This window comes from Mercenaria mercenaria, chromosome 8, assembly GCF_021730395.1.
Source record: "Mercenaria mercenaria strain notata chromosome 8, MADL_Memer_1, whole genome shotgun sequence".
In the NCBI taxonomy this organism is placed as follows: Eukaryota; Metazoa; Mollusca; class Bivalvia; order Venerida; family Veneridae; genus Mercenaria; species Mercenaria mercenaria.
In genome coordinates this window covers 76,077,069-76,090,741 of record NC_069368.1, presented here as the reverse complement: position 1 = coordinate 76,090,741, position 13,673 = coordinate 76,077,069, and the positions used below count along the sequence as shown (strand labels likewise).

Genomic DNA, 13,673 nt, shown 5'->3' with positions numbered 1-13,673 from the left:
TTCATTTTTTGACAAATGAAACATGAAAGAATATTTAAATAATACCCAATAATAAGTACATTACATGTCATTTCCTTCGTTCAATCCTTCACGATCAACGCGTTTTATACGCTGGTTTATATTTTGTATGTAATTCATCTAAAATCGACTTCATAATTCTTATTTGACGTATTTTTTTCTTTTCAACTGCTGAATGTAATATGAAGAAATATTTTCATAATATCCAGAAATAAACATGTGGCAGGCCATAAGCCATTTCCAGTATCTCGTCATACTAGATGTATTCCCGCTGTCGCAAAAGACGATGGAAAAATGAGCACTTTGTTGCACGTTACAAATTAATCATTTTTGGACTGCAAATTTAAGAAAAAGATGGCCGCATAGGTATTTTTTGTTTTTTTGTAATCAATCCACTAACAGGGAACGCCCACCATGCTTTTGAATGGTTGATCGATTTTCGATATACGCTTCCCGTAAAGATACCACTTGATTGACGATCACTAAGATACCGTTACTAAAACGAAAAATGGGAAATGGTTGAGAACCGTTTCAAAAACGTTTACACTCGAGATTGCACGGGAATTTATCGCAAGCTACACTGTATTATGGTCATGTTGGCTGAGTTTTTTTTACAGTGATTCGAAGGGAAGATTTACTAAACTTCTTTTGCTTTTACTGTTCACAAGCTGTTCGAAGTGAAAGGATGGAAGGAATTTGGATCTCTTTTGTTTAATAAAATAAACAAATTTACATATGATACCAGCTCGAAAATTGTTTATAGTGAAATTTATCACACATTTGATTGTCATTATATAAAGTACAGAGAAGTTAATTATTTTTTAGTTAAGAAATCTACTCTTCGTTATTGGTTGTTTATGGTTAATACATCTCAATCATAAAAGTGTAATACCTAAACAATATGGAATACTAAGAGATTTGTCAGAATCAAAGACAGTTTTGACAATTCGTTGATTCAACCATTTCTTTAGAGTCTGAACATATGTATTCGTCATATTTATATTTATTACAGTCTCATCACATTACATTACTTTTCATTCATAATACTTAACCTAACGCACACAGCTATTCTGATAGCAGGAGTTGTTAGAGACTCAAACCAGCATTCATAACCATACACTTCCAGTAAGATACCAATACTTTGTAAATGTTGCTAATCATTATAAGGAAACATTTTTCAATACAATGAAAAATAATTAAATTAAATTGAAAGGGAAAAGGCCACTCTCCACGCCTTCAACGTTTAATATTAAGAAATTCAAACCGGCTTTGACAAGGTGAAAGAGTAGCACAACTAACAAGTTTCTTAAAGCTAATAAAATAAAGGCAATGGTAAATTTTATTTACTGTTGCCTTGTGAAACATAAGCTCTGACGAAAATAAAGACATTTTAACATTAACCCCCACATCCGGAATGCATTGGTACCCATTTACATTTATTGTTTGGTCGACTGATGCAATCGCTATAAAGTGATTTGCTCAAGGACAAAATGCAATGGGAATAACCGGAAGTCAAACCTGCGGCCTTCATCTCTGTAGGAAAGCGTCTTAGCCCACTCACGCAATATTGTCTTCGTTTCCTTTACACAAATCTTCAAGGTACACTAGACCCAAAATTATATTTAAAATTTAAACAAAACACACACGCACACACAAACACACACACACACACAAACACATACACACATATATATATATATATATATATATATATATATATATAATATATATATATATATATATATATATATATATATATATAATATATATATATATATATATATATATATAATTTATGCAAACATAAAATAAAAAAGGTGTCTGCAAATTAACAGTACTATGCATTATGTTTTAAAAAGTTCAAAACTAAATGCATGTATAGTCAAACGCAGTATAAATGTTTAATACCATTGAAAATTGTTTTAAAAATTTACTTTTTGCTGCATGACATTTAATTATGAGTTAAGCTCTACATACATATTTAATTTATCCATCTAGAAATGTTAAAAAAAAACATTTAATCAGGATTTTCTATATTTGAAATAAATTTGTAAAGATAAAAAATTAGTACAAAAATGTTTATAATATTTAAATCTTTAAAATAATTTCCATCAGACAGTTATTATATTGTTTGATAAAATGTTAAACTTATATTTCATTTCGTTAGTTTAATCTAGTGGCTTAGAAGCTTAGAAGAATACTTTTAATGTGCAATGAAAAGAGGGTTAAAAGCTCAGCATTGACATTTTATATATCATGGAAAGAAGAAGCACAGCATTGACTGCGTCGTTCTTATTCACTCTACCATTACATTGCAATCCTGTGAATCAATAGGGCATATACACGGACAGGAATGAGCTTTAGGTAAATAATATTTTATCATTCATTCTTGATAATTTGTCAGAGCTCCAGCATTAAGAAAATTAACAGATTTTATAATCATCTGTATTAATTACCACTTTTACTGCAACACAATCATTATTAACAGGCCACCAAAAAAGTGGTCGTTTAACACAATTGGTCTAAGAACAACATAACTTCTCCAACATCATAAGAAACGGAAAAATCAGTTTCTAATACAAGTGCTCTCTTAACAGGCGCGTTCTCTCTAGCAAAGTTGTCTTTATTAACAGGTGGAAAATACACGCGGTTCAGAAATGATACACGAATGAAATACATATGATTGACCAACATTTAATATTTCAGTGAAAATGTGTCCCCAGAACGAAATACTTACGTTTATAATACTAGGCTATCGAGGCGGCTTTAATTTGATGTTATATTTTCAGGTTGCAAAATGTATGGTTTGGGCTTGAAATGGAAGATGTTTCTTTGTTCCATAGTGGCGTGCTTTATCTTTTCAATACCGGTTTACAGATTGTACTCAAATGAGGTAGAGATGTTTTTTTTTACCAGTTAGTCAGTTTACATTGATCTCAAGCTCTTTCCCGGCAAAGGTTTTTTTAGTTATACAAACGTATTGCTGTTTCATTTATAAGAAACTCCCGATGCAGATGGAAGTCAATCTTCAAGTCGAACTGAACTTATACTTAGCATGAGTGATTCTATTCGTCGGAAGCTGCGTCTCAGCAGATAACCGGGCTCCATGCTCACAAACATTTTGGTTTGACGCCATACCAAAGACGTGAAAATGTTACCAGTAGCTCCTTGCTTTGCGCTCAGCATTGAACGGAAAACTGGTCTCTCATCTCTCATACTCTCGTGGCGATGGATTCTGTCAGGAATGAGGTGTCGAGAGTGATTAATATAAGTTGTAGAACTTGCTTCACAATCGACCTAAACTAAATTAGTATAAACTAAACAAAACATATTTTTTTTGGCCACAGCTGAGTATGAGATTGAAATTTTATAGATGTTTACGACAACTTAAAAAAATAATCAATTTATCATTTATTTTTAAACATTCAGTTTAAAGATGCATGACAAATAAAGTTTGTTAAACTCAGCTAAGACTGAAACTCTTTTGTGAACATGGGACCTGAAAATCAGTTATTTTTTATGATTTGTTTCAATATTTTAATTTGTACGGATATATTTTCTCACAATATATCAATTCTGATATTGTACGCACAATTGTAAATGTTTGTACTATATTAAGGATGTATGGGATTTCTTTCAGGATATCCACCACTTTGAAAAATGTTTCTTTGAATATTTCTTCCTAACAAAATTTATGCCGAAAATTAGTGCAAAATCATCAAAATCTGGCTAACAATGGTCAATGTAAGCAAACAGATTCTACTTGTTGCCAAAACCCCCCAATTTTTAACACTTTTTTTCGTCGGGCATCTGCCTTACTCCGATGCACAATGGAGCAAGGATCGGTAAATTCAAATGTATGTTTAAGTATATCACGTTTGATATTTCTGACTGATATACGTAATGTTAATCTATAACTGAAATAAAAGTTTTTTGACATTGCACTTTATATTATCTAGCAAGTATAAACAAAATAGCTGAAACTATTAAAATTCACAAGTTGTTAATGGTTTTTCTAAATATACATCTGAGATGCACGATGACCCTAACTTTTTCTCATTTCCATTTTGAAGCAGGTTTATACGTCATTAAAGCAGCAAAATATTTTTAAAATCTTAACCACAGTTTTTGTTTTGGTAGATTTTTTGTATGCTTACTACCATGAATTCATAGTAACCCTTAATAGCTGAATTTCTATAACATGAAGTGGGATATTATATGTTTTATAAAGTTACCCAATTTCTTCAATTTTACTTAAACAAAGAAATGCTTAAACAATGGAAGAAGAACGTGACCTATAAAATAAAAATGAGTGCGATGACCTGTCCTTTTTTCTGCTCTTATTTGTGATTCCAGCACACAATTCTTAACTGTAGAATTTAATTATCCATCAGCCTCAAGGAATGTCTTAGCAAAAGCTACACAACAAATTAAAATTATTGCCTCTCGGTGAGGTCGATATGAGAATTTATCGACCTGAAAAAGGGACACACCCTCGGCCGACATAGCGTTTTCCAATGTAAATAAATCCTCACACTGAACAAATCTGAAACTGTTTTAAATCCAACATGTTGACGGTTAATTGAACAGAGGAAAAAAGAACTTGATGGCCATGTCCACGAGTCAATAGGACGTCTTATTATTAAACATGTGACTATGTTTGGATCAATGGATTATAAAGTCAGATTTTATGATATTACTAGTTATAGCCCTTTAATAAGATAAAATATCTTTAGTTTGTCTATCCGATGTCACTTTTGTGCAATGCCAGATTGAGCCGTAGTTGAGCAAGCTTTTGCAAGAAAATTCGCAGCAAATGTTTGCTCTCAACAAATTAATATACTGAACGTCAAATTTCGTCAATACAACTAAATTATTTTCTTCCATTATTTTACAAGTATGTTTACTCACTGAGGGATTTGTCCAACAAACTTAAGTGTGAATATATGCAAACATGGATGATACTTTACTTTCAAAAAAAAAATATTTTCCAAAATATAACCTAATTCAAGAGTTATTATCCTTGAATAACCTGAAAATATGATTTTTGTTTTTGTATTCATCCTATTCATCCTTGTCAAATGAGTTAATTTTGGTTTGCACTGGAATGACTCCAAGATATTCCACTTTACTAAAAGTTCAATGCCCTCGAATTATTGTCCCCCGCCGAAGGCGCTTGGATATAATTTTAGCGTTGACTGTCTATCTTTCCGTCCGTCCGTCCGAAGCCATTATCTATGACATGGTTTAAAGCATTCAAATGAAACATGGTAGAAATGTTTACTGCTGTAGTAAAATACCTTCTTGTAAGTTTTTGTCATATTGATAGTACATGGTAGTTATGTTAACTGCTATAAAGAAATGGAGCCCGGCTAGTTTTAGTCGGACTGTTTGAAAAAGACTTATGTTTTTATATACTTAATAATACAGTATACAAGTGTACTATTTCAAATTTCTGACCGTTCGGCGTTATTTCTCAGATAATGGTAATAATGTTAATAGGGAAATATGATCCTGCAAGTTTCAATAAAAATGTTCGAGAAGCCCTTGGCCCTAAAATAATTATATCGGATATTTCTTTGTAAATGGCATTCAAAGGTTCATTTTTTGCTATGAGATTTTGTAACCAAGTTAAGTAGATATAAAGTTTTCTAGAGACTGCGGTAGGTCAGTGCCACTGTTACTAAAACTAGAAAATTGTTTCTTCTTAAGTACTTCACTTTGTGTTCAGACGAGTTAAAATCTTTAGCAATCACACTGTGCAATTTTCAGAATTTTAACCCAGTTCTACACCAGTTTTCACAAGTAGAATGGCTCTCTTTTGAGAATGAAAACGGCCGATTCTTTGTCCACTGGTGCCGAGGTGCTAACGAATAGAAATATGATATTGTCAAACACTGTGTTCATTTATTATATATTACAGGTTAAATTGTACAGTTGTTTGTCTTTTAGCAGACATACCTTGATAGCGACTGGTCCAGTCAGCTTCCTCTGCACTTTGACATTGATGATATCACTAAAAAAGGAACCGGAGAAAAGATTACAGTTCTGGCAAAAGTCATCCACAGCGCAAAAAAACACGTCAGAGGGTCGAAAACGTCACAATATTTACGTGAGGCTGTATCCATCATAAATAGTATACTTACAGACATAATTGTGGACTCAGAGAATGTGTATAAAAGATTTAACAAGAAATCATCACATATTTGTTCAGAAACTTTTAAAGGTGGTAATTTTGGTTTCCCTATGTATTATAAAGGATTTGAGACCGACAGCTGCGATTATGGCGTATCAGTTTCCAGTCTTGTAACTGTAATTAAATATATTATTGTAAAACCAAATGATGTAGAATCTAAAGGGATTGAAATTGATCAGTTTTTATCATCTTTATATGACACCATGAACAATGTTAGAACTTTGATAGCAGTGAATGCTGCTACGTTTCCAAATGAAAAGAAAACGAAATATCCCTTGGTAAAAATAATTCAGTCAAATGATAAGTCAGAGGGAGCAGCCCTTAACAAATTAATAAAAGAAGTAAAGACACCGTATGTTTTTGTTGCAAGGAATATAAATTTCATAACAAATGATTCTAGATTAGAACGACTGGTTAGAGAAATAGAAAGTTTGAATGTGGTTGCTGCAGGTGGCTCCATTCGTGATTTGAATGGACATTGGAAAAAGGGTTGTTTTCAGTCTGTTTATCGAAATTACACTTTGAAATATATTGAAGGTTATGACGAGTCTTTTCACGAGTGTGTGTTTTGTGATTATATACAGGGACCTTTTGTTACAACTACCAGTTACTTGAAACAAAATGTATTTCAAGAGTTTGACGAAAGCAATGGGTTATACGAGGACTGGTTTCTCCGATTATTTCAAAAAGGAAAGGAAACGGTTGTGTGTCCGGACGCAATGTTTAATGTTGATAATCGAACTGCACAGTCAGATTCAAACTGGACAAATTTTGCGCAAAAATGGAATCTATTCAAAGTTAAAACACCAAAAGGTTATACATTTACTCGAAGTTGTGAGAAACAGGAAACTTCAAGTAGGCCCTCGCAATCACTGTCGCCGTGTGCTTTGCAGAAAATGAGTAATGGCGTAAAGACTATAATGCGAATATGTGAGGAAACCGGTGTCATATGCGAGTTGCAAGAAGGCACTTCGTTAGGTGCTGTAAAGTTTGGAAAAGTTCTTCCGTGGGACTTGGACTTTGACATAAGATTTCTTGCGACAAACTGTTCGAAATGCATGCAGCTTGAAAGTGCTTTCAAAAAGACAGCAGATTTAAAAGTTGATAGTTTTTCATCGTCTTGTTGCAATAAGAAACTTAAATTTGGCGAGAGAGATAATTTTGCCATTCATTACCAAGGTTACGGTGGTGATTTTACCGGGCACCCTGTCATGGACAGTGATATCCTTAGCAAAGCCGGTTTAGCACCTACTAAAATACTGTTTGATGGACAATGGGTAAATGTTCCTAGAAATCCTGGACTGTTCATGAGAAATAGATACGGCAAAGAGTTATATCAACATGCTGAACACTGGAGGTATAGTGGAGGTGGAGTAAAAAACCACAGACTTAACTACACAACTAATCTATTTATTTCATGCAAACAACAAAGTAGCCACGATTGTTTGGATAGATATAACGCCGATGGCGACTTGCCCTTCGAAGAAACACCTCCTCCATAATGCTTACTTAAGTGTTATATACGATAATAAAGCACAATGGCTTTTCCAAGCTTACGTAATGTTTAGTCACGTGTGGTATGCGATTATAAAACAATTTAGCACTTCCTGGCTTCTGTAATTTTTATTCATATATTCACACGATTATAATAAAACTTGGCCTTTCCTTAACCCTTAGTAATTGATACGTAGCCGAGTTGCGTTCCTAATGCTTAGTGCTAGTTACATTTATCAAGACTTCTCATTAGCTATATTGCACTTGCTAATATTATGTGCTTAAAGAGACTGACCCGCACATTTTAGGCGAAGAAAAATTTCCATCAAAAATCCCTAAAAATTGAGTACTTTGAAAGCGACTAGGTGTACAAACGTATTGACATAAGAGCATTGCAAGATATTCTTGCCAAGTTTGGCGAAAGTGAATATGTTGAAACAGTTTCACCCAAAACTGTGGGCGAGTGGCTTAAAAAGCGGGTTCGCATGTAAGATAACTGATCATCCTTTGTATTGCCGATGTACTTTTTGTAATGGCTGATATAATAGGCGACGTTTAACCTTTACCCTGCTTAATGTCTACAATGACTGGTCCATCATTCAATTTGAGCAATACCATTTATTATTTGAAGGGGAGGTGACTGAAAATTTACTGGCTGAATAGCGAACAGTGCAGGCTGATCTTGGTATGCACTGGTCGCAAAGGCAGAATCACTTGCCGCCAGCAGACTAAAGGTTAATTTACGTTGCTTCCATATTGGTTTTCCTTCTTGTCCGTAAACAGAACTATATCGCTTGCGTATTATTGCTGTAACATGAAGCGGCATATTCGTTACATTACCTATATATTGCAAATCTTATACGATATATAGCATTCATTGTATTGCTTCCTTTTTTCTTTGAGTGCTTCCTATCTGTTGCAGTGTTTCTATGATGTTTATTTCTGGTGACACACAAACCATTTGCCATTCATCACCCGGATTCCTAAATCTTTAATGTTAATTTTACATAATATATATCTTCCATTTTCTCATCTTGTCTTCAAAATTTTGCAAAGTATGCTAAAGGCTAGACAAGCCACTAGACTGATAATAAAGAATTTGTCCAAAAAAAATAACTTGTTTATTTTGTCCTTTTGTATGTAAAAGTGACAAATGCCTGTCTATTTTAGAGATTTTCTTAAAGAATTGATTGTATATAGGATATAGACTGGTGACATTCACAATTGTAATATATAAATATATATATATATATATATATATATATATATATATATATATATATATATATATATATATATATATATATATATATATATATATATATATATATATCATATTCTAGGAGCTAGTCTACCTAAAGGCTAATTTCGTGTGATACGAAAAAATCACATTGATTTCTTTATGCTTATGCTACTTGTAGTTTGTTGCATTAATAAGGCGACTCGCGTTTATTTTGTTGAATCTTTATGCTATACTTCGCAACTTTTCTAACTCAACGATTTGATTTTTCGTCACTCTGTCAAATATTGACATACCTTGATGGTAATTAGACACTCTATCACATGTTCATTTTATTTCAATAAACTATAACAGCCAGAAATAAATTTGTTGATACGTGGCAGTTTAAATACTATAACCCTGAAAGAAAAAGTCGCAAAATGTATGCCATGCAAGTAGTGCCATCTGCAGGATTATCTTTAAAAGCAACCCTACATACGTCAATATTTAAAAGTTTTGTAAGTATACATAATAAGGCTGCCAGATTTGCATAGCAAAAAATGCACCAGTTCTGTTGGGGAGGTCTTGTGCGACTTTAGGTGCGCAATATTAATTCGCGAAAGAACGAAAGCATATATATAATTTTAGAGTTACCCTATTGAAGCTGTTACTGCCCAGTTAACTTACTTCGGACTGTTTTTGATGTTTTTAACACACACTAATAATACTAAAATTATATATCATTATTTTGCATAATATAAAAATGTCATGCATTATCAGTGCATTAAGGCATTAGCATTACCCCAACCTTGCTTACAGTCCATTGTAAACCATACTGAAACATAATTTTTATATTATGTTCTGACATTGTATCGTGCAAAAGACTTACAATTCATTTAATGTTTGCTTTAATTTAATTTCGTACGATTCATAGAGCTGCTCTCTATTCATGTCCTGTATTACTTAGCACTATTTCGTTCGACACATAATGTGGCTCGCTATATTTGTTCTCGTGAATTCCTAAACGCTATTTAGCGACACATAAGGTAGCTTGTCATTCCTTTTCTTAATCATTTAATACTATTTCGTGAGATTTATACAGCGTGTGCCCATTCATGTTCTGAATTCCTTAATGTTATTTCGTGAAATACATACAGCGGTTGCCAATTCATGTTCTGAATTCCTTAATGCTATTTCGTGAGATAAATACAGCGGTTGCCTATAAAAAAGCGGCTCGCATATTAGTTTCCTGAATGCCTGAATGCAATTTCGTGAGACCATTCATGCGGCTCGCCATTTGTGTCATGAGTTATGCTTCTTCGTTAGAAACTGAATGCAGATTTCCATTCTTCATATGGCTCATAAAATGATAAAAGAACGACTGGTTATTCGTTGTGAATAAGTTACAATTTAATTTTCATTTTGATTTCTTAACTCTGCATATATATATATATATTGCCGACGCCAATGAAAAATTCAAGCGCATTATATTTATCTAGTTTCCCAACCCCCGAAGATGTGAAACATATCGGCAAAGCTGACGATTTGTTTTCTGTGAACTTGCTAGTCGAGTATAGAGCACACTTTACTTGCTAGTCGAGTATAGAGCACACTTTTGATAACAAATTTTCCATATTAAATGCATGAACTGTCTAAGAACACATTTTTTTTTCATTCATGTGCAATCTTCTACGACATAAATTCGTTATGTCCAGAAATGTATGCATTGAATTTGCAGTGACGCATGTCGCTAGATATTGGCAAACAATAATAATTACGACACTAGATGTTTGTTAATTTCGAAATATAACCATTTTTCAAAATAGACCATGATGAAGAAATCATAAAAAATCATTATGGTAAAAGCGCAGAATTGTATCGTGTTTTTATCATTTAGTTTTGATTTTTCACCATTGAAATTTCGACCTTCCCCATGGTTTCAACTTTCAACAAGTTATTTCGTGATTTCGCCTTTCGCGGTATGGGATTCGGTAAAGAAATACGCGATTTTCAAAATTAAACACCGAATGGCTGCCAAAATATTTACTTGTAACTTTTTATTTTTTCTACAAATTCCGTTATACTTATTCCCGATGATTTCGGCATCATATTCTATAGTTTTACACAGCATTTCAAATTGTTTTCTGATGAATGTTTTACAGTAATGTATCCTATAGTTGTCATACTTTATTGCAAAGTTAGTCCAAGGAAGGATAACTATTTCAGGACTACTAAGCTATCTCTTAAAAACGTACTTATAAAAACCCAAAGTCTACATATAGATCTATTAAAAATATGAAAAACCAAATAGTTCTAACAGTCGAAGTATGCTTACTTATTGGAAAAAGTAACGATATAACTGATTCCCGAGAAAATAACTTGAAGCGGATCGTTGACTGTGACATTACATTCCGTTTTACCCGCATCACGGATTTTGTGTTGTAAAATGACCTTCTGACTACTTTTTGCAAATATTTTCGATCTTACTCTAATATTCAAAAGTCACAAAAATCGCACACATCCCTTAGAGCAGGTGCTATTATGATCAAAACAACTACAACTTGGTTTAATGTAGGGCTGGGACGATTTCAAAATTTTGAAACCGGTTAATCATTTGTATGAAATCGAATCGAACCGGCTAATCAGCCGCCATATTTGAAATGCTTGTTTTTTCTTTCCTGACGACCGTATAAAGGTACTTTCAGCAGCTGACTTCATTAGGAACTTACATACTTTATCATTTGGAAGCAGTGTGATTATAAAATAATAAGTCATATTTTGGTGTATTTTATTTTAGATATATCACGACAAGCAAATCAAAGACTATAGGTTATATTCAGTTGATGTGTTTTAGCGGAAATATACTGCAGCTCTATTTGCTGGTCAAAGAAATGCATATAGATAAAGTATTTGTGATGTTTATTGTTTGAGAGCGATTAGCGGTTTTGCAAAATTGAAACCGGTTTCACCAAGTAATCGAATCGGATTCGATTAACCGAATAATCGTCCCAGTCCTAGTTTAATGTACAATTTTGAGAGACTACCGATAAAACGGAGTTGTGCCGGTGATAATCCTGCACGAGTTACTTCCCTCGGATATCGTTAGTTCCCAACGCGGCTGCTTATAAGGAACAATATTACTAAATAGGTAATCAAGCGACACGAGCAGCATTTCCGGGCTAGTTGGATAATGGCCGATAGAAAAAATCCTCAATTTTTCCCCTATTGAAGTGGCACTTTCATGTTTTATGTAAGCCAGTTCCTGTTGCTTTTTTATTGTTGTTGTTTTTTTGTTTTTTCTTTTTGTTGTTTTTTCATTTTGGACCTATTTTTGACATTTATTGTAGCATGTTCAAGGAGATATTTTTTGGCATTTTCAGAAATGTAAACAAAGCGTATTATTCATGTGTTCATAACAACATTTAAGCTGTCACTTCGGAAGGTATTCCAAAGTGTTGACCCCTCAGACAAGAAACCTCTCTTGGAAAATACATGACCCCTACTTTTCTTGTTGTTTTTTTTTTTTTTTTTTTTTTTGGGGGGGTGGTTCATAAGTCATTTAAGAACATAAGGTTATTCTTTTTAATGAGCCTGGCTATCTGATACAACCCTCAGAAGATTGACAATTTTATTTAGAACAGATAGCAAATTTATTTTGCTACCGTGCAGCCTATAAACCTTATTATCCTGTAGTTCGTAGGCTGGCGTGCGCATGCGCGCTATACTATAATATACCATTCTCAGAATTCACTGCGGGTGTATGATAATTTTTTCTTCGGAAACTGATAACACAAAATCTAAGCATGTCCATTTTATAAAGTTTATTTCACACAAAGATTTTTCATGCACTGATAAGAAATGTTACTCTTTTCTAGATCAATAAATATATTTCGCTGATATAGTAATATCTCCTTCTTTTAAATGTCCTCAAAAATAAAGGAAAACGTGTTCTATAAGGTGTTAATTATTATATAATCAAATTTACTACGCATTTTAAACACACCTGCTGTAACATTAGGCATATCATCATCTTTATTAGCGTGTTGGATACTTTATTTTAAGCAGAAGAAGTGTATGTTATTGTAACACCAAATGAATTGACGCAGTTAAAATCTTAATCACAGCTTTGACAACAACTTCATATCTACTTACGTTTCTAAAATATATTACATTTTTATTGTGTAAGAAACATTGAAATAAATAATAAAGAGATATATTCAAATATTAACACAAATTAACAAGATTTTATCTCCCTAAACCAATAATAGAATATCCCTTTATTAATAAACTTCCACGTAAATGCTTGAAAAGTACGAGTGTCAAGAGACTGCGATTTGTTTGAGGGATAGTAATTTTGTTTCAATTTAGATTTTACATCCAAATGACTTTTTATGGTAATGGACTTTTAATCTCAGTCGCATAAATGTTATTATTATAATCTGTTTTTATATATGTTTTCCTTAGATAATTTAGGTTTTTCCCGTGTTCTGTTTTAGATTTTTTTCGACTGATGATAAAAGCCGTACCGCACGTACGTTTCATTTAAAGAATCTGCTGACCTTTCCGGTGTTAATAATTTCATACGTTTTGTTCTACAAATTTACTGTTTTTCTTGTTTTTTTTTTACTCACAATCATTGTTTTTAAACTTTAGTAAATCATATATATAGCAAATCTTTGTTCTGTTTAAAGCGACTAACATACACACGCACGCGCACACACACACGCACGCACGGACACACACACA

The 13,673-nt window shown here is 33.0% G+C and overlaps 1 protein-coding gene across 3 annotated transcripts; it reads left to right on the top strand.

Moving 5' to 3' along the window:
- Window positions 1-549: 549 nt before the first annotated feature.
- Window positions 550-7,761, top strand: LOC123566028 (uncharacterized). Of its 3 annotated transcripts, none has more exons than XM_045359852.2 (4): window positions 550-817; window positions 2,186-2,382; window positions 2,808-2,911; window positions 5,974-7,761. In XM_045359852.2, exons 3-4 carry the CDS (start codon window positions 2,816-2,818, stop codon window positions 7,714-7,716), a joined length of 1,839 nt encoding a protein of 612 aa, XP_045215787.2. In that variant the 5' UTR covers window positions 550-817; window positions 2,186-2,382; window positions 2,808-2,815; the 3' UTR covers window positions 7,717-7,761. The 3 variants fall into 3 exon arrangements, with proteins under 3 accessions (XP_045215787.2, XP_045215785.2, XP_045215784.2); XM_045359850.2 differs by having other exon boundaries at window positions 5,971-7,761; XM_045359849.2 differs by lacking the exon at window positions 550-817 and having other exon boundaries at window positions 2,006-2,382; window positions 5,971-7,761.
- Window positions 7,762-13,673: the final 5,912 nt, after the last annotated feature.